Source organism: Mauremys mutica, chromosome 23 (genome assembly GCF_020497125.1).
Source record: "Mauremys mutica isolate MM-2020 ecotype Southern chromosome 23, ASM2049712v1, whole genome shotgun sequence".
NCBI lineage: Eukaryota > Metazoa > Chordata > Testudines > Geoemydidae > Mauremys > Mauremys mutica.
This window is the reverse complement of record NC_059094.1, coordinates 2,301,155-2,319,994: the sequence shown is the minus strand read 5'-3', so window position 1 is coordinate 2,319,994 and position 18,840 is coordinate 2,301,155. Positions and strand designations below refer to the sequence as shown.

General features: G+C 46.1%; 1 protein-coding gene across 1 annotated transcript in view; it reads right to left on the bottom strand.

Moving 5' to 3' along the window:
• Positions 1-11,639, bottom strand: part of RLF (RLF zinc finger) — a 116,280-nt gene extending 104,641 nt beyond the window's left edge. Inside the window, exons 1-2 of the mRNA XM_044997975.1 lie at positions 11,455-11,639; positions 7,999-8,153 (exon numbers count right to left, since the gene is read on the bottom strand). Coding sequence (XP_044853910.1) covers positions 7,999-8,153; positions 11,455-11,607 — 308 coding nt within the window. The 5' untranslated portion in view covers positions 11,608-11,639. The remainder of the gene's footprint in view (positions 1-7,998; positions 8,154-11,454) is intronic.
• Positions 11,640-18,840: the final 7,201 nt, after the last annotated feature.

The window sequence follows — 18,840 nt, the reverse complement described above, 5'->3', positions numbered from 1 at the left end:
GACCCCACCGCCCAGAGCTGAAGCCCAAGCCGCACTTCCTAGGGCCAAAGCCCAAGGGCTTCAGCCCGGGGTAGGGGGGCTTGGGCTCTGGCCCCCCTGGGCTCGGGCGAGCTCAGGCTTCGGTCCCCCCTCCTGGGGTCATGTAGTAATTTTTGTTGTCAGAAGGGGGTCACAGTGCAATTAAGTTTAAGAATCCCTGGCTCATTCCTTTTGAAGCACCACTGCTGCATTTCAAAGCTGCTTCTCCGCAGCCTCGTCATTCCATTCAGCAGAGAAAAAACAACAGGAAAGGATGGAGGTAAAGGCCAAGAAGGGTAAATAAGGCTTTAGCAGACAAGTCTCTACAGCTATTCTACTGAACATGGAAGACAAATTAAGAGAAATATTCTCTCTATTTCGACCTCCCACCTTTACCCATTTACAACACAGTTGGCACAGTGATTTGCCAGATTCTTTATGGTGATGAAATCCCAAACCTGGAGATTTGAATACTGATGCACAATTATATTGTTTTGGAAAAATTCATGTCCACACCAGACTAAGCCCTGGTCTACACTACAGGGTTAAGTCAAATTTAGCCGTGTTAGGTCTAAGCAACCCTGTTCCATCGATCTAAAGGGCTCTTAGTCAGAAGCTCTTAAAGGGCTCTTAAAATCGACTTCTGTACTCCTCCCCGATGAGGGGAGTAGTGCTAAAATTGACCTTGCTGGGTAGAATTTGCGTGTGCACTACCCCAAACGTGACTGCTTCGGACAGCACTTTCAACTCCGATGCACTAGCCAGGTACACAGGAAAAGCCCCAAGAACTTTTAAATTTCATTTCCTGTTTGGTCAGTGTGGTGAGCTCCGCAGCACAGGTGACCATGCAGTCCCCCCACAATCGCAAACGAGCTCCAGCATGGAGCGAACAGGAGACACTGGATCTGATTGCTGTATGGGGAGAAGAATCTGTGCAGGCCGAACTCTGATCAAAAAGAAGAAATTATAATATATATGTCAAAATTGCACAGAGCATGATGGACAGAGGCTACAACAGGGACACACAGCAGTGCCGCGTGAAAAAAAATTGAGGCGCTCAGGCAAGCCTACCAAAAAACAAAGGAGACAAACGCTTGCTCTGGGTCAGAGCCCCATACATGCCGCTTCTATGATCAGCTGCACAGCATTCTGGGGTGGACCCTACCACTGTCCATGGACACCTGCAAGGGGAGAGTCCCATGCAACACGGAGGAGGATTTTGTGGATGAGGAAGAGGAGGAAGAGAATGCACAGCAGGCAAGTGGTGAATCAGTTCTCCCTGGCAGCCAGCACCTTTTCATCACCTGGAGCCAATACCCTCCCAAGGATCCCTGACCCTGAAGGTGGAAAAGGCACCTCCTGTGAGTGCACATTTGTAACTACAGTACAGGGTTTAAAAGCAATAATGTTTAATGTTTGATTTGCCCTGAAGACTGAGATACATTCATGGCCAGTACAGCCACTGGAAAAGTCTTTTAACGTGTCTGGGGATGGAGCGGGAATCCTCCAGGGACATCTCCATGAAGCTCTCCTGGAGGTACTCTGAAAGACTTTGCAGAAGGTTTCTGGGGAAGGCTGCCTTATTTCATCCTCCACAGTAGGACACTTTACCACGCCAAGCCAGTAGCAAGTAGTCTGGAATCATTGCAGCACAAAGCATGGCAGCAAATGGTCCTGGGTTTTGGTCGCATTCAAGCAATATTTCTGTGTTAGCCGCAGGAGAGTGATATTATTCATGCTCACCTGGTTGAAATAGGGGATTTTTTGTAAGGGAACAGTAAAAGGACCCCTTTAAGAATTTAGGTGTATTCTTATCACTAAGCTAGTTATAGAGGTATAAAAGAATGAATCAAAAAGTCACTGTCTGTCTGTGTAAGTGCCTTCTCTTACTGTGACAGCCTGAGGCCCTGTTCTTAGGCTAAGGCCTTCAGCTAAGTGGCAGAGGCAGCCATAACCTGGGAAGTGTATGGTCACAGCCTTACATTCCAAACTAGTCACAGTGAAATGGGCTGTTTGCACCTGGCTAAAAGGGATCATCTCTGAGAATAGCCATGCAGCGGGGGAAGGGGTGAAGAGATCATCCCAAATAGCCACGCAGAGGAGTGGCACATCCACCCGAAAAGTGCACTCTCCTTTTAAATGGCAAACCCAACCGGCATTACTTGCTATGGGAAAGGAGGGCGCTGCAGTTTGAAAACATTCCTACATGTTATGAAGGCGTTGGAAGCCAAATCCATGTACCTTTTGGCTTACTATGGCTGCCTGGAAACCTAATTCTGTTGTCCAGCTGAGTGTGATGTGTCACCATACCGGCAGGCGCTCAATATAAAAAGGTAAAATGTGATCTTGTACCTAAAGCACATGTGCTGTCTGCTGTGAATTGCTTGATTCACTGTGAAAGAGTTTCCCTTTTGTTTTCAGAAATGTATCTTATATTTTACTCTCCCTTTTTATCCCCCTGCAGGTGCAAATGTTTCTATGTTCCCCCTATCATCTCGGTCCCTGAGATTATCGCAGATTAGAAGGTGAAAAAAATGCACTGGCGATGACATTTTCAGAGCTCATGCAGTTCTCCTGCACGGAAAGGGCACAGCTGAATGCATAGAGGCATTCAGTGGCAGAGTCCAGGAAAGCATTAAATGAGCGTGATGAGAAGAGGCAGGATGCAATACTGAAGCTAATGGGGGAACAAACAGCCATGCTCAGGCATCTGGTGGAACTGCAAGAAAGCCCGCAAGAGCACAGACCACCGCTGCAACCACTGTACAGCTGCCTGCCCTCCTCCCCAAGTTCCATATCCTCCTCATCCAGACGCCCAAGAACGCTGGGGTGGGACGGGAGCGGAGAGGCTCTGGGCACCCAGCCACTCCTCTCCAGAGGATGGCCCAAGCAACAGAAGGCTGCCATTCAAAACAGTTTTGATTTGTAGTGTGGCTACAATAAACAATGTGGCCTTGTCCTTCCCTCCTCCCCCACCCCACCCAGGTTACCTTATCAGTTATCCTCCCCCCCCCCCCCCCCACACACACACACGTTTTTTTAATAAAGAAGGAATTTCAAAATAATAGTGACTTTGGGCATAAGCTTGTGTGTGTAAAAACCTCGCTTCTTAGATGCATCTGAAAAAGTGAGGTTTTTTTACCCATGAAACTTATGCCCAAATAAATCTGTTAGTCTTTAAGGTGCCACCAGACTCCTTGTTGTTTTTGTGGATACAGACTAACACAGCTACCCCCTAATACTTGAATAGTGACTTTATTTCCTTTGCCAGCTGTGATTGAAGGGAGGAGGGTGGTTGGCTTACAGGGAATTAAAAATCAACGAAGGGGGTGGTTTTGCATCAAGGAGAAACACATAACTGTCACACTATAGCCTGGCCAGTCATGAAACTGGTTTTTAAAGCCTCTCTGATGCGCAGTGCGCCTACCTGTGCTCTTCTAATCACCCTGGTGTCTAGCTGTTCAAAACTGGCAGCAAGGCGATTTGCCTCAACCTTAACATAAGAACAGCCGTACCGGGTCAGACCAAAGGTCCATCTAGCCCAGTATCTGTCTACCGACAGTGGCCAATGCCAGGTGCCCCAGAGGGAGTGAACCTAACAGGCAATGATCAAGTGATCTCTCTCCTGCCATTCATCTCCATCCTCTGACGAACAGAGGCTAGGGACACCATTTTTACCCATCCTGGCTAATAGCCATTTATGGACTTAGCCACCATGAATTTATCCAGTTCCCTTTTAAACATTATTATAGTCCTAGCCTTCACAACCTCCTCAGGTAAGGAGTTTCACAAGTTGACTGTGCGCTGCGTGAAGAAGAACTTCCTTTTATTAATTTCATTTGGTGACCCCTAGTTCTTGTATTATGGGAATAAGTAAATAACTTTTCCTTATCCACTTTCTCAACATCACTCATGATTTTATATATCTCTATCATATCCCCCCTTAGTCGTCTTCTTTCCAAGCTGAAGAGTCCTAGCCTCTTTAATCTTTCCTCGTATGGGACCCTCTCCAAACCCCTAATCATTTTAGTTGCCCTTTTCTGAACCTTTTCTAGTGCTAGAATATCTTTTTTGAGGTGAGGAGACCACATCTGTACACAGTATTCGAGATGTGGGCGTACCATGGATTTATATAAGGGCAATACTATATCCTCCGTCTTGTTCTCTCTCCCCTTTTTAATGATTCCTAACATCCTGTTTGCTTTTTTGATCGCCTCTGCACACTGCGTGGACATCTTCAGAGAACTATCCACAATGACTCCGAGATCTTTTTCCTGACTCGTTGTAGCTAAATTAGCCCCCATCATATTGTATGTATAGTTGGGGTTATTTTTTCCAATATGCATTACTTTACATTTATCCACATTAAATTTCATTTGCCATTTTGTTGCCCAATCACTTAGTTTTGTCAGATCTTTTTTAAGTTCTTCACAATCTGCTCTGGTCTTAACTATCTTGAGCAGTTTAGTATCATCTGCAAACTTTGCCACCTCACTGTTTACCCCTTTCTCCAGATCATTTATGAATAAATTGAATAGGATTGGTCCTAGGACTGACCCTTGGGGAACACCACTAGTTACCCCTCTCCATTCTGAGAATTTACCATTAATTCCTACCCTTTGTTCCCTGTCTTTTAACCAGTTCTTAATCCATGAAAGGACCTTCCCTTTTATCCCATGACCTCCCACCCTGCCATAAATCTCTCCCCTTTACTCTCAGATATTATGGAGCACACAGCAAGCAGTAATAATGGGAATATTGGTTGCACTGAGGTCTAACCTAGCCAGCAAACAGTGCCAGGGAGCTTTTAAACGTCCAAAGGCACATTCTACCACCATTCTGCACTTACTCAGCCTCTAGTTGCACTGCTCATTACTACTGTCCAGGCTGCCTGCGTACGGCTTTATGAGCCATGGAAGCAAGGAGTAGGCTGAGTCTCCAAGGATAACTATTGGCATTTCAACATCTCCAACAGTAATTTTCTGGTCTGGGACATAGGTCCCTTCTTGCAGCTGCTCAAACAGCCCTGAGTTCCTAAAGATGAGAGTGTCATGCACCTTTCCCAGCCATTCCAAGTAGATGTCAGTGAAACGTCCCTTGTGATCCACCAGTGCTTGTAGCACCACTGAGAAGTAGCCCTTGCAGTTTATGTACTGGTTGGCAAGGTGGTCCAATGCCAAGATAGGGATATGCATTCTGTTTATCGCCCCACCACAGTTAGGGAAACCGATTGCAGCAAATACATCTACTAAGACTTGCACATTTCCCAGAGTCACTACCCTTGATAGCAGAACGTCAGTGATTGCATTGGCTACTTGAATCACAGCAGTCCCCACAGCAGATTTGCCCACTCCAAATTGATTCCCGACTGACCGGTAGCAGTCAGGTGTTGCAAGCTTCCACAGGGCTATTGCCACTTGCTTCTCAACTATCAGGGCAGCTCTCATCTTGGTATTCCTGCACATCAGGGTGGGGGAAAGCAACTCTCAGAGTTCCAGGAAAGTGGCAGCCACTGGGAATCATCTCATACCTGCAACACTATGCAGTCCCACCAGTCTGCGCTAGTTTGCCGGGCCCAGAATCGGCATTCCACTGTATCAACCAGCCCTACTGCCGCCAAGTTGTCCCAATTGCCACATCCCGTGCTTTCAGGAACGTCTGTGTCCATGTGCTCCTCACAATCGTCCTCATGCTGCCATCTCTTAGCCAGGTTCTGCACATACTGCAGTATAATGTGTGAAGTGTTTACAATGCTCTCAACAGCAGCGGTGAGCTGAGCAGGCTCCATGCTTGCCATGCTATGGCATCTGCACGGGTAAGCCAGGAAAAAAGATGCGAAATGATTGTCTGCAGTTGCTTTCATGGAGGGAGGGGAGACTGACGACATGTACCCAAAACCACCCACGAGAATGTTTTTGCCCCATCAGACATTGGGAGCTTAACCCAGAATTTCAATGGGCAGCGGAAACTGCGGGAACTGTCAAATAGCTTCCCACAGTGCTCACCGCTCCGTGAGTCGATGCTAGCCATGGTAGTGAGGACGCACTTCGCCGACTTAATGCGCTTAGTGGGGACATACACAATCAACTATAAAATCAATTTATAGAAGTTGATTTTTAGAAAATCAACCTAATTTTGTAGTGTAGACATACCCTAACTAGGCCACAGATTATTTAAATGGCAAGGAATTGTTTTAAAACAAATTATGTGCGAAGGAAAGGGAGAAGACAGCAGGTGAAAGGGACAAGAGGCCTAATGAATTGACCAAGGGCCAAGACGTTGTATGCAGTTAAGATCCATAACATATAGAGAAGGAAATGTGTATGATACAAAGTGTCCCTATGATACTAAGGCCCTGTTTCACCTTTGATTTCTGTTACTTCTACACAGATCATCAGACAGACATCTATTGTCTTTGCTAGCTGGTGCTTGTTAGAGGACTAGTGACATCTGGTTCTCCCTTCTAATTACTTAATGGAAATTAAACTATGGGAATTTAACAAAGTTGTACAGTTAAGCCATCAAAAAAAAAATCAGAAAATGTCTACGATAAAGTTGAAAAAAAAAATGTAGTTTTTCCTACACTTAACTCTGCCTCCGGTACTCTTATGCTTACATGCAACCAAACCCAAAACACTTACAATTTTGCAAATACGTGAAGCGCAAAGCAACAGCTACAATTAAGATTGCCTGACTATTTCCAGTATAAAGGCTCAGTATAAGCACTTCTTCACAGAACACACAGTCAGCCACTGAAATTCATTGCCAGCAGATGTTGTAAAGACTAAAAGTACAACTGAGTTCAAAAAAGAATTAGATAAATTCATGGAGGAAAGACCAACAATTGCTATTAGCCAACATGGTCAGGGACAACACCATGCTCTGGGTGTCCCTAAACTTCCAACTGCCGAAGCTGGGTCTGGACGATGGGACGGATCAGTGGATAATTGCCCTGTTCTGTTCATTCCCTCTGAAGCATCTGGCGCTGGCTACTGTCAGAAGACAAGATACTGGGCTAGATGGACCAGTGGTCTGACCCAGTATGGCTAGTCTTATGTTTTAAGAAGTGCTCAGAACTTGCCCACACTTTCTCCTTTTAGGCTAGACAGATAAGGTGGGCGAGGTAACATTTTATTAGACCAAACTCTGTTAGTGAAGGAGACAAGCTTTGGAGCTTACATAGAGCTCTTCTTCAGGTCTGGCTGACATTTCCCAGACTTGGTCTCTGCCTAAGCATGATTCTTTATGAACAAAACTAAAAAACAAACAGTTGTTCAAAATATGTTATCCTATTCAATAACTGCACTCCACTTCATACAGTGAAGTCATAGTCAGTTTGGGGTTTTGTAAAGGTAAAGATCCTCCATTTAAATGTATGTAGCATTTAAATCTCTTTGTAAAAAGATATTAGAAGGCTTTTCCTATCCCTTGTGTGAGCTCAGTAGCCACACCAGACACACACAAGCATTCCCCTGTCTCTATTTTCAACAGTTTCAGGTTTGTTGCTGCAGCAACAGCCATATGCAAGCATCCTTTTGCAAACCTGGGAAAGAACACAGACATGAACTCCCTTCAGATCAGAGCCTCATGTTAGTGACCGCATCACATCAGACAGGAAGTGAAAATCACTACCAACAAGAAATAATGAAAAGGGGGTATAAGTGTCTGGGCAGGAGGGAGAACCATAGCTAGGCTCTAAGAGGGTAGGGGGTGTGAGTGTCTGTGCTGGAGGGGCGGGGGGGGGGGGGGGAGACACTGCAGCTGGCCTGGGGGTGGGGGTTGAAGATACTTAATTTAGCAAAATATACTGAAATACATTGAGCATAATTAGAACTACAATTATCAAATTAAAATTTAAGTACAAGAACAATTTTTTTTTATTGCTCACTCACAGATTTGCAAAATTTGGTAATCTGCAAAGTAATGAGATTCTATTTTGTACTCATTTTAAGAGATTAGTACACCAAATTAAAAACTTACAGTACTAGCCTGCCAAGTACCAAAAGGACATCTTCACATTCCGTAGTCAAGTATGGTCGTGCATTAGCAAAGCTTTGGATGGAGATTCGATACACTTCCAAAAAAGGCAAAATATGTTCGGTTGCACCCCGGTTTCCAGCATTCTGTAATAATGTCTGAAAGAAAACAAGTTTTTTTATTAAAGTTTTCATATGAAATTTTATATCTAAATGCAAAAATATACATTATAGCAATATTAAGACTACTTCATAAAAAAATCACGGAAAAGACAAATTTCCACTATAAAAAGTGACTGGGAAAATGGCAAATTTTTGCTCAACGGAAGTTTTCCATATGTAGTCTCGTAAGATAAAAAATATTAAAAATAAGCATTGAATTACTTTTACTAATTTTAATCCTGTTAGCATGGCAAATTATCTACTTCAGAGTGAACTAGATTCTATAGTGACTCATGAATTAGAAGAACTGTTAACTAAGATCCAGTAGCAGGGGTAAATTCTGCCCTCAACTTCACTATGCAACTCCTTTGAAGTCAACAGGGATACCCAAGAGTAACAGAGCAGGATCTTCATTGCTAGTGAGATTTCACAAGCAAAATAAAATACTTTAAAATTACAGAGCAAGATTACAATGCTATTAGATAGTATAAACATTTCATCACCTTCACAAAATGGATACAAAGTCACTGGTAGAGAATCATCATAGAACCCAAAGTGATGCCACTGTTAAGCGGTACTTCTCAAAGAGGAATCATGCATCCATAGCTCTGCCACCTTGTGCATGAGCAATGCAATACAGCTAGGCCTACCACAATTAGAGGGTTGGGGTTTTTTTAAGTGAGTAAATATTTATTGCTAAACATTGATTTCACAATATACACAATCAAAATTTACAGATAGGCAAAGAAAGAAAAATACTGCTTGAGAACTTAAGAGTTTGATTTAAGGATATTTACTTTGTATATTTTAACACGTGATGTTGATGTGTCTTTTATCCATTATAAAGCTTTAACTTTTTGAATGTCATTAAATATTTGTCTGACAATCTGCCACAACTGTGAAAATTCAAATTCATAAAAAAAAGCTTCAAAATAAACATTGATATTACCCACTGAAATTATTAAAAAAAGAAAAAAAAAGTCCAAAGCCTAAATACAGCCAACTTGAAACCTAGAGTTCATTGGATGCAAGGCAACTTACTTTGACATAAGTGCCTACACTAAAGTTTCACTCCCGCTGACATAACTCACCCACTATGCTGACTTAACTCTACCTCCATGAGCGGTGTAGTCAATATAGTTAGGTTGATGCAGTATAGTGTAGATCTAGATAGTGTTACTTAGATTGATTTTAGTGGCCTCCAGGAGGTGTCTCAATGCCCCACTTTGACTGCTCTGGTCACTGTTTTGAACTCCACTGCTTAATGGCCAGGTACACACTACTCCACTTTAAAGCCCTGTGAATTTTTGAAATTCTATTTCCTGTTTGCCCAACTGACCATACTGGCTACACATTGCAGACACACTCCCCATCCGGAGTGCTCAGGTGTTGGATCTCCTCAGTCTGTGGGGAGAAGAGGCTGCGCAGGCACAGCTTGGATCCAGCCACAGAAATACAGACACATGAGGAGAAGACAAATTAAAGAGCTCTCTCCTATGAGATAAAAGCAGAACAAGATCCAAAGACTAAGAGTTGAATATAAGCAAATTTGGACTAGAAATAATGTACAAAGTTTAACTCTCAGGGTAACTGACCATTGGAACAATTTACCTAGAGATGTGGTGGATTCTCCACTTGAAGTCTTTAAACTGAGACTGTGGGCAAGTCTACACTTAAAACACTGCATCAATGCAGCTGTGCCACTGTAGTGCTTTAATGAAGACACACTATGGTGAAGGAAGCGAGCTATGTCAGCAGAAGCAGCTCTCACAATGACACAGTGCTGTCTACATCAGAACATAAGTCAGTATAACTATGTCGCTCAGGTACATTTATTTTTTACACCTCTGAGTGATGTAGTTATAACAAAGTAATTCTATAGGACAAAGCTCCCCTGTATCTTTCAAAATGACATTATGGGTTTGCTAAAGAAATTACTAGGAGAAATTCTATGGCCCGCATTATGCAGGAAGTCAAAAAAGATCAACACAATAGTTCTTGCTGTCCTTAAAAATCTTTGAACCTATATATTTTATCAAGTAACTGCACCCCTATACTATACTAACATTCTGGAATGCATAGTGAGAAGGTTTAAATAGGTATTTGTTATTTCAAAAGTAGTTAGAGAATTGTTTTGACTCATTCTTTCCCTAACCATTGCCAATTACAACAGGTGTAATACAAAATTTGAATTGATACTGAACACAGAAATAGTATCTCTGATCTTCTGATCCAAGAACCTTCCAAAATCCACACAGCCATCTCCAAACTATTTGTCATGTCAAGTTCACAGATCAAAAGCTGGCTATGGTTTGATGACAAGGCAATAATCCACAGCAAAATGGATGTATTCTGCTTCAAATTGCCCGAGTGCTCTAGCACTCTGATGCCAGGCTAGAAATTCTGTAGCAATTTTCTTTAAATAAATAATTTTACTTATATTGACTACAAAGAGAACAAAATTCATTTAATTACTTTGATATTAAAAACATCTTACTAGGTTCTTGCATTTTCAATATGATGCAAAATTGTTGTAACAACAAACACAACCACATTAATACTCAAAGAAACATCTGGAGAATTCTGTACCCAAGCATGCAGTTAGCTATTACAGGTAATGGCATTAGCTAGATGTTTCACCTGAAATGAGCACCAAAATAGTTAACAATGTTGACATTTAAATTGTACGTTTGAGATTTAAAACTTCCTCAGAACTATTAACTAAGACAACACTGCCACACTTAAAGTTGACAAGGGAAAAGCGAAACACTTTCTCTTAAAAGAAAGCTTACATTCGGGGGCACCCATTCGAGGGCAAAAATACAGCCTCACAGCACGCACAAACAATACTGCTCAATTGCGCGCACAAATTTAACCCTTTAAATGCAAAGTATCTCATGCATTAGAATAGGAAGAAACTCCAAACAACACACTTCTCCTCCACCGCTGGCTGGGAAGCAAGGTTACACTCGCCAACACAAAAGCTCAAAAAGGGGTATTTCTAAACGCCTAACTCGCCCGGATGGACGCCTCTGCGCTGCAGCGCTGGCGGCGACAGGCTTTCCCCACACACCCCCGCTGAGCTGCCGCGCTCCCACGGCCAGAAGGCTCCCGCCCCACACCAGGCAGACAAGCGCTGTGCGGCCTAAGGCGAAGGCTGCCCCGCTCTACAAGGGACTCTAGCCACTGCGTGCTCGGGCCCACAGCCCCCGGCCGCGATGCTCCGCGCGGGACCCCCGGGCCCCGCGGCTCCCGCCCGGCCGCCCGCCCGCCGGGCCCGGCTCGGCTCGGCTCCCACCTGGCAGAACCCCCGGCAGTAGGTCCGAGACGAAGACTCCGAAACCTCCTGCTCACGCAGCTCCGCCTGTAACTGCCAGAGACGGGCACGAAGCGCAACCACTGGCCGCTCCATATCGGGGCGCGGAGACGCCTCGGCCTCTGCGTCCGCCATCTGCACCCGTCCCCACCGCGCGTAGGCAGTGATCACGTGATCAGGAGCCACCGCTGATGACCTCATCGCCATGGAACGGAGTCACATGACTCACACGTGACTGGCAACCCCAATCGTTTTCGAAACCACGTGACCAGGGAACAAGCCAAACCAGCAAAACGTTTAAATAGGTGACGTTCTAAAACGGCGCGATATTGTTGACACGTTTGTTGGCTCCGCCCTCAATCCTGCCGCTAGGACGCGCTGCTAGAGTGACCCCCAGCCGCCCCGGGGCCGCGGCTCACAGGCGCGGGGAGCCGTGCGCTGCGACTGGTGAGGGCTGGGGAAGTGGGCGAGGAGTGGTCGCCCTGATTCTCTTACTACCACGCCTCTCCCCAAACCCTTCCCTTCTGCGAGGCAGGCCAGGGATGGAGCCTGGGTTCCAGTGCCCATAGATGCTGGCACTAGAGGTGTGGGGGGAGCGCCATCCCCTGACTTGAAGTGGGTTCCATTATATCCAGGGTTTGCAGTTTGGTTCAGTGGCTCTCAGCATCCCACTATAAAAATTGTTCCAGCGCCCCTGCCAATGCTTGTGTATCATAAGCCTGGAAGCCATGGACCTAGGTGGCCTGCCAGCAAAAGGCCCTGAGAGCCAATTCTGCTGTATCTCAGCAGCCAGCATGCGGTGGGTTCATGACACCGTTTCCATCTTCTCTCTTAGACCAGCAGGAGGTGGGTTCATTGTGCTATGCTTTTTGAGCTCAGATGGGGTGAGTAGTCTCTTGGCCTATCCAAGGCCGTGATCAATTGATATTATTGGTCTTTTGGCCTCGAGATGAAAACCTGGTCTGTGTCTTGGGAACCTTGAAGAAAAATTATCTAAGTTGTATCTCAGAGGCCAGATGGTAGTGCATTCATAGCACCACTGCCACTGTATCTCAGAGGCTATGAGGCGGCAGGCTCATGGCCCTATTGCTGCTGTATCTCAGAGGACAGCAGGCAGCGGGCTCATAGTACCATGCTGCTGTTAGGGTGACCAGAGAGCAAGTGTGAAAAATCAGGACCGGGGGTGGGGGGTAATAGGAGCCTATATAAGAAAAAGACCCAAAAACTGGGACATCTGGGCACCCTAGCCGCTGTATATCAGAATTCATAAGGGGGTGGGTTCCTGGCAGCACTTCCAAAATATCACTTAGGCTGGCAGGTGGTGGGTTGATGGCACTATTGCTACTGTATCTCAGGCCAGCAAGCATTGTGTTCACGGTGGCAATGTGCTGTCTCTCACAGTCCAGCAGGCGGTGGGTTCATGGCACTGCTGCTGTGTCTCGGAGGACAGCACGTGGTGGGTTCACAGTAATAGAATCATAGACTAACAGGGTGGGAAGGGACCTCAGGAGGTCATCTAGTCCAACCCCCTGCTCAAAGCAGGACCAATTCCCAACTAAATCATCCCAGCCAGGGCTTTATCAAGCCTGACCTTAAAAACCTCTAAGGAAGGAGATTCCACCACCTCCCTAGGTAACCCATTCCAGTGCTTCACCACACTCCTAATGAAAAAGTTTTTCCTAATATCCAACCTAAACCTCCCCCACTGCAACTTGAGACCATTACTCCTTGTTCTGTCATCTGCTACCACTGAGAACAGGCTATATCCATCCTCTTTGGAACCCCCTTTCAGGTAGTTGAAAGCAGCTATCAAATCCCCCCTCATTCTTCTCTTCTGCAGACTAAACAATCCCAGTTCCCTCTGCCTCTCATAAGTCATGTGCTCCAGCCCCCTAATCATTTTTGTTGCCCTCCGCTGGACTCTTTCCAATTTTGCCACATCCTTCTTGTAGTGTGGGGCCCAAAACTGGACACAGTACTCCAGATGAGGCCTCACCAATGCCGAATACAGGGGAATGATCATGTCCCTTGATCTGCTGGCAGTGCCCCTACTTATACAGCCTAAAATGCCGTTAGCCTTCTTGGCAACAAGGGTACACTGTTGACTCATATCCAGCTTCTCATCCACTGTAACCCCTAGGTCCTTTTCTGCAGAACTGCTTCCTAACCATTCGATCCCTAGTCTGTAACAGTGAATGGGATTCTTGCGTCCTAAGTGCAGGACTCTGCACTTGTCCTTGTTGAACCTCATCAGGTTTCTTTTGGCCCAGTCCTCTAATTTATCTAGGTCCCTCTGTATCCTATCCCTACCCTCCAGCGTATCTACTACTCCTCCCAGTTTAGTGTCATCTGCAAACTTGCTGAGAGTGCAATGCATCCCATCATCCAGATCATTAATGAAGATACTGAACAAAACCGGCCCCAGGACCAACCCTTGGGGCACTCTGCTTGAAACCGGCTGCCAACTAGACATGGAGCCGTTGATCACTACCCGTTGAGCCCGACGATCTAGCCAGCTTTCTATCCACCTTATAGTCCATTCATCCAGCCCAAAATTCTTTAACTTGCTGGCAAGTATACTGTGGGAGACCGTATCAAAAGCTTTGCTAAAGTCAAGGAATAACACATCCACTGCTTTCCCCTCATCCACCGACCGAGTTATCGCCTCATAGAAGGTAATTAGGTTAGTCAGGAATGACTTGTCCTTGGTGAATCCATGCCGACTGTTCCTGATCACTTTCCTTTCCTCTAAGTGCTTCAAAATTGATTCCTTGAGGACCTGCTATCTTAGGCCAGCAGGCAGTGGGTTCAGGTCACTACTGTCGCTGTTTATCAAAGGCCAATCGGCCATGGGTTCATATCACCACTGCCGCTGTCTCTCACAGTCCCTCAGGCCGTGGGTTCATTGTAGAACTGCCAAAGTATCTCTTAGGCCAGCAGGCGGTGGCTTCATGGCACCACTACCAAAGTATCTCTAGGGTCAGGAGGCGGTGGGTTCATGGTACCACTGCCAACTTATTTTAAGGTAGTAGGTGTTGGGTTTCTGGCATCACTGCGTTGCTGTCTCTCGCGGTCCAGCAACCAGTGGGTTCATGGTTGCACTGCCAAAGTATATCTTAGGCCAGTAGGTGGTGGGTTCCTATCACCACTGCCACTGTCTCTCACAGGCTAGCAGGCGGTGGCTTCATGGTACCACTGCCAGAGTATCTCCTAGGCCAGCAAGCAGGGGGTTCATGGCACCATTGCTGCTGTCTCAGAGGCCAGCAGCCGGTGGGTTTATGGTACCACTGCCTCTCTGTCTCTTAAGCCAGCATGTGATGGGTTCCTGGCACCACTGCCACTGTATCTCAGAGGACAGTAAGCAGTGGGTCCACGGTATCACTCCCAAAGTATCTCTTAGGCCAGCCTACGGTGGGTTCATAGCACCTCTGCTGCTGGATCTCAGAGGCTAGCTGGCGGTGGGCTCATGACACCACTACCGCTGTATCTCTTAGGCCAGTAGGCATTGGGTTCATGGCACCACTGCCACTGTATCTGAGAGGCCAGCATCTGGTGGGTTCCTGGCAACCCTGCCAAAATATCTCTTACGCCGGGCGGCATTGGTTTCATGGTACCACTGCCAAAGTATTGTAAGGCAATGGGCATTGGGCTTATGGCACCACTGCGTTACTCTCTCTCTCAGTCCATCAGCCGGTGGGTTCATTGCACCTGCAGCTCTATCTGAGAAGACAGAAGGCAGTGGCTTCATGGCACCACTGCAGCTTTATGTCAGAGGCCAGCAGGAGATGAGTTTACGGAACCACTGCCGCTGTTTCTCGGAGGACCACATGTGGTGGGTTCATAGCACCACTGCGTTGCTGTCTTTCTCAGTCCAGCAGCCAGTGGGTTCATGGTTGCACTGCCAAAGTATATCTTAGGCCAGTAGGCGGTGGGTTCATGTCTCTACTGTTGCTGTTTATGAGAGGCCAATCGGTGGTGTGTTCATATCACCACTGCTGCTGTCTCACACAGGCTAGCAGGCCATGGGTTCATGGTACAACTGCCAGAGTATCTCCTAGACCAGCATGCAGGGGCTTCATGGCACCACGGCCGTTGTATATCAGAGGCGAGCAGCCGATGGGTTAGTGGTACCACTGCCTCTATAGCTCTTAGGCCAGCAGGCGTTAGGTTCATGGTGGCACTGTTGCTGTCTCTCGCAGTCCAGCAGGCGGTGGGTTCATGGTACCACTGCCTCTCTATCTCTTAGGCCAGCAGGTGGTGGATTAATTTAATCATTGCGCTGTATCTCAGAGGCCAGATGGTAGTGCGTTCGTGGCACCACTGTCGCTGTCTCTCACGGGCTAGCAGGCCATGGTACCACTGCCAGAGTGTCTCCTAGGCCAGCAGGTGAGGGGGTTCATGGTATCACTACCAGAGTATCTCTTAGGCCACCCTGTCGTGGGTTCATGGGACTTCTGCTTCTGTATCTCAGAGGCAATCATTCAGTGGGTTCATAGCACTACTACTGCTGTATCTCAGAGGCCAGCTGGCAGTGGGTTCATGGCAACACTGCCAAAATATCTCTTAAGCTAGCAGGTGGTGAGTTCATGGTATCACTGCATTGCTCTCTCAAATTCCAGCTGCTGGTGGGTTCATGGTTCCACTGCCAAAATATATCTTAGGCCTGTGTGTTCATATGGAAAGCCTGTCGTATGAAAGGAGACTTGAGGAGCTCGGTTTGTTTTCTTTAACCAAAAGAAGGATAAGAGGAGATATGATTGCACTCTTTAAATATATCAGAGGGATAAACACCAGGGAAGGAGAGGAATTATTTCAGCTCAGTGCTAATGTGGACACGAGGACAAACGGATATAAATTGTCAGTCAGGAAATTTAGGCTTGAAATTAGACGAAGGTTTCTAACCATCAGAGGAGTGCAATTCTGGAACAGCCTACCGAAGGAAACAGTAGGGGCGAAGGACCTCCATGACTTTAAGATTAAGCTAGATAAGTTTATGGAGGAGATGGTATGATAGGATAACGGGCTTAGTCAATAGGTCAATTAAGAGCCACACTGGTAATTAGTACAATGGGTCAATGATAGGATATTGTTAGCCTTTTTCCAGAGGGTATGGCTGGAGAGTCTTGCCCGCATGCACGGGGTTCAGCTGACCGCCATATTTGGGGTCGGGAAGGAATTTTCCTCCAGGGTAGATTGGCAGTGGCCCTGGAGGTTTTTCGCCTTCCTCCGAAGCATGGGGCAGGGGTCGCTTGCTTAAGGAGTGAGTGGATCGGCTTATGTGGCCTGCATCTTGCAGGAGGTCAGACTAGATGATCATAATGGTCCCTTCTCATCTCGAATTCTATGATTCTATGATATCACCACTGCTGCTGTCTTTTACAGGCTACCGGGCCGTGGGTTCATGGCACCACTGCCGCTGTATCTCAGAGGCCAGCAGCCAGTGGGTTCCTGGTACCACTGCCGCTGTCTCTCACAGGGTGTCAGGCTGTGGGTTCCTGGTACCACTGCCAAAGTATCTCTTAAGCCACCCTATGGTGGTTTAATAGCACTACTACTGCTGTATCTCAGAGGCTAGCGGGTGGTCGACTCATAGAATCATAGACTTTAAGGTCAGAAGGGACCATTATGACCTACTGCACAATGCAGGCCACAGAATCTCACCCACCCACTCCTGTATCAAACCTGTGTCTGAGCCGCTGAAGTCCTCAAATCATGGTTTAAAGACTTCAAGATGCAGAGAATCTTCCAGCAAGTGACCTGTGCCCCACACTGCAGAGGAAGACGAAAACCTCGCAGAGCCTCTGCCAATCTGCCCTGGAGGAAAATTCCTTCCCGACCCCAAATACGGTGATCAGCTAAACCCTGAGCATGTGGGAAAGACTCACCAGCCAGACACCCAGGAAAAAATTCTCTGTAGTAACTCAAATCCCACCCCATCTAACATCCCATCACAAGCCTTTGGGTATATTTAATGCTAATAGTCAAAGAGCCTAATTTTGGCAATTAATTGGTATCTCAATCTCCTCCATAAACTTATCAAGCTTACTCTTGAAGCCAGATATATCTTTCCCCCCCCACTGCTCCCCTTGGAAGGTTGTTCCAGAACTTCACTGATGGTTAGAAACCTTCGTCTAATTTCAAGTCTAAACTTCCCGATGGTCAGTTTCAGTAGCGTAGGTGGGGGGAGCAGGGGGAGCAGCCGCTCCCGCACTGAGCACAAGTGGCACCTTGTCAATTTCCTGGTGCCTTTGTACTCACCCGGGGGAACAATTTAAAAAAAAAAGGCACCACCTGCTGCAGCACTTTTATTTTTCACCTGGCGGTGCCCTGGGTCTTCAGCGGCACTTCAGCGGTGGACCTTCAGTGCCACCGAAGGCACCTAGAGCAAGTGAAGGGCTCGCCGCCGAAGACCCGGACCGCCGCCGAGTGAGTAAAAGTGGCGCAGCGGCTGGCGCTTTTTAAAAAATTATTATTGCTCCACCTGTTCCCTCCACCTGGCTACGCCACTGGTCAGTTTATATCTATTTGTTATTAATCCCTAAATGCATGACCTTGCACTTTTCACTATTAAATTTCATCCTATTACTATTACTCCAGTTTACAAAGTCATCCAGATCTTCCTGTATGATATCCCGGTCCTTCTCTGTATTGGCAATACCTCCCAGCTTTGTGTCATCCGCAAACTTTTTATTAGGACATTTTTGTGCCAAGGTCAATAATAAAAAGATTAAATAAGATTGGTCCCAAAACCGATCCCTGAGGAACTCCACTAGTAACCTCCCTCCAGCCTGACAATTCACCTTTCAGTGTGACCCGTTGTTGTCTCCCCTTTAACCAGTTCCTATCCACCTTTCAATTTTCATATTGATCCTCATCTTTTACCTTTTGTAAAACCATGTTGTATTTTTGTCCCAATTACCATTAACCTCAATGTCCTTAACTACTTTCTCCTTCAAAAATTTTTCCAAGACCTTGCATATTACAGGTGTCAAACTAACAGGCCTACAGTTACTCGGATCACCTTTTTTTCCTTTCTTAAAAATAGGAACTATGTTTAGCAATTATCCAGTCATACGGTACAACCCTTGAGTTTACCGATTCATTTAAAAATTCTTGCTAATGGGCTCGCAATTTCATGTGTCAGTTCCTTTAATATTCTTGGATGAAGATTATCTGGGCTCCCCGATTTAGTCCCATTAAGCTGTTCGAGTTTGGCTTCTACCTCGGATGTGGTAATATCTACCTCCATATCCCCATTTCTATTTGTCATCCTACCATTATCCCTAATCTCCTCATTAAAGACTGAGGCAAAGTATTTGTTTAGATATTGGGCCATGCCTAGATTATCCTTAACCTCCAGTCCATCCT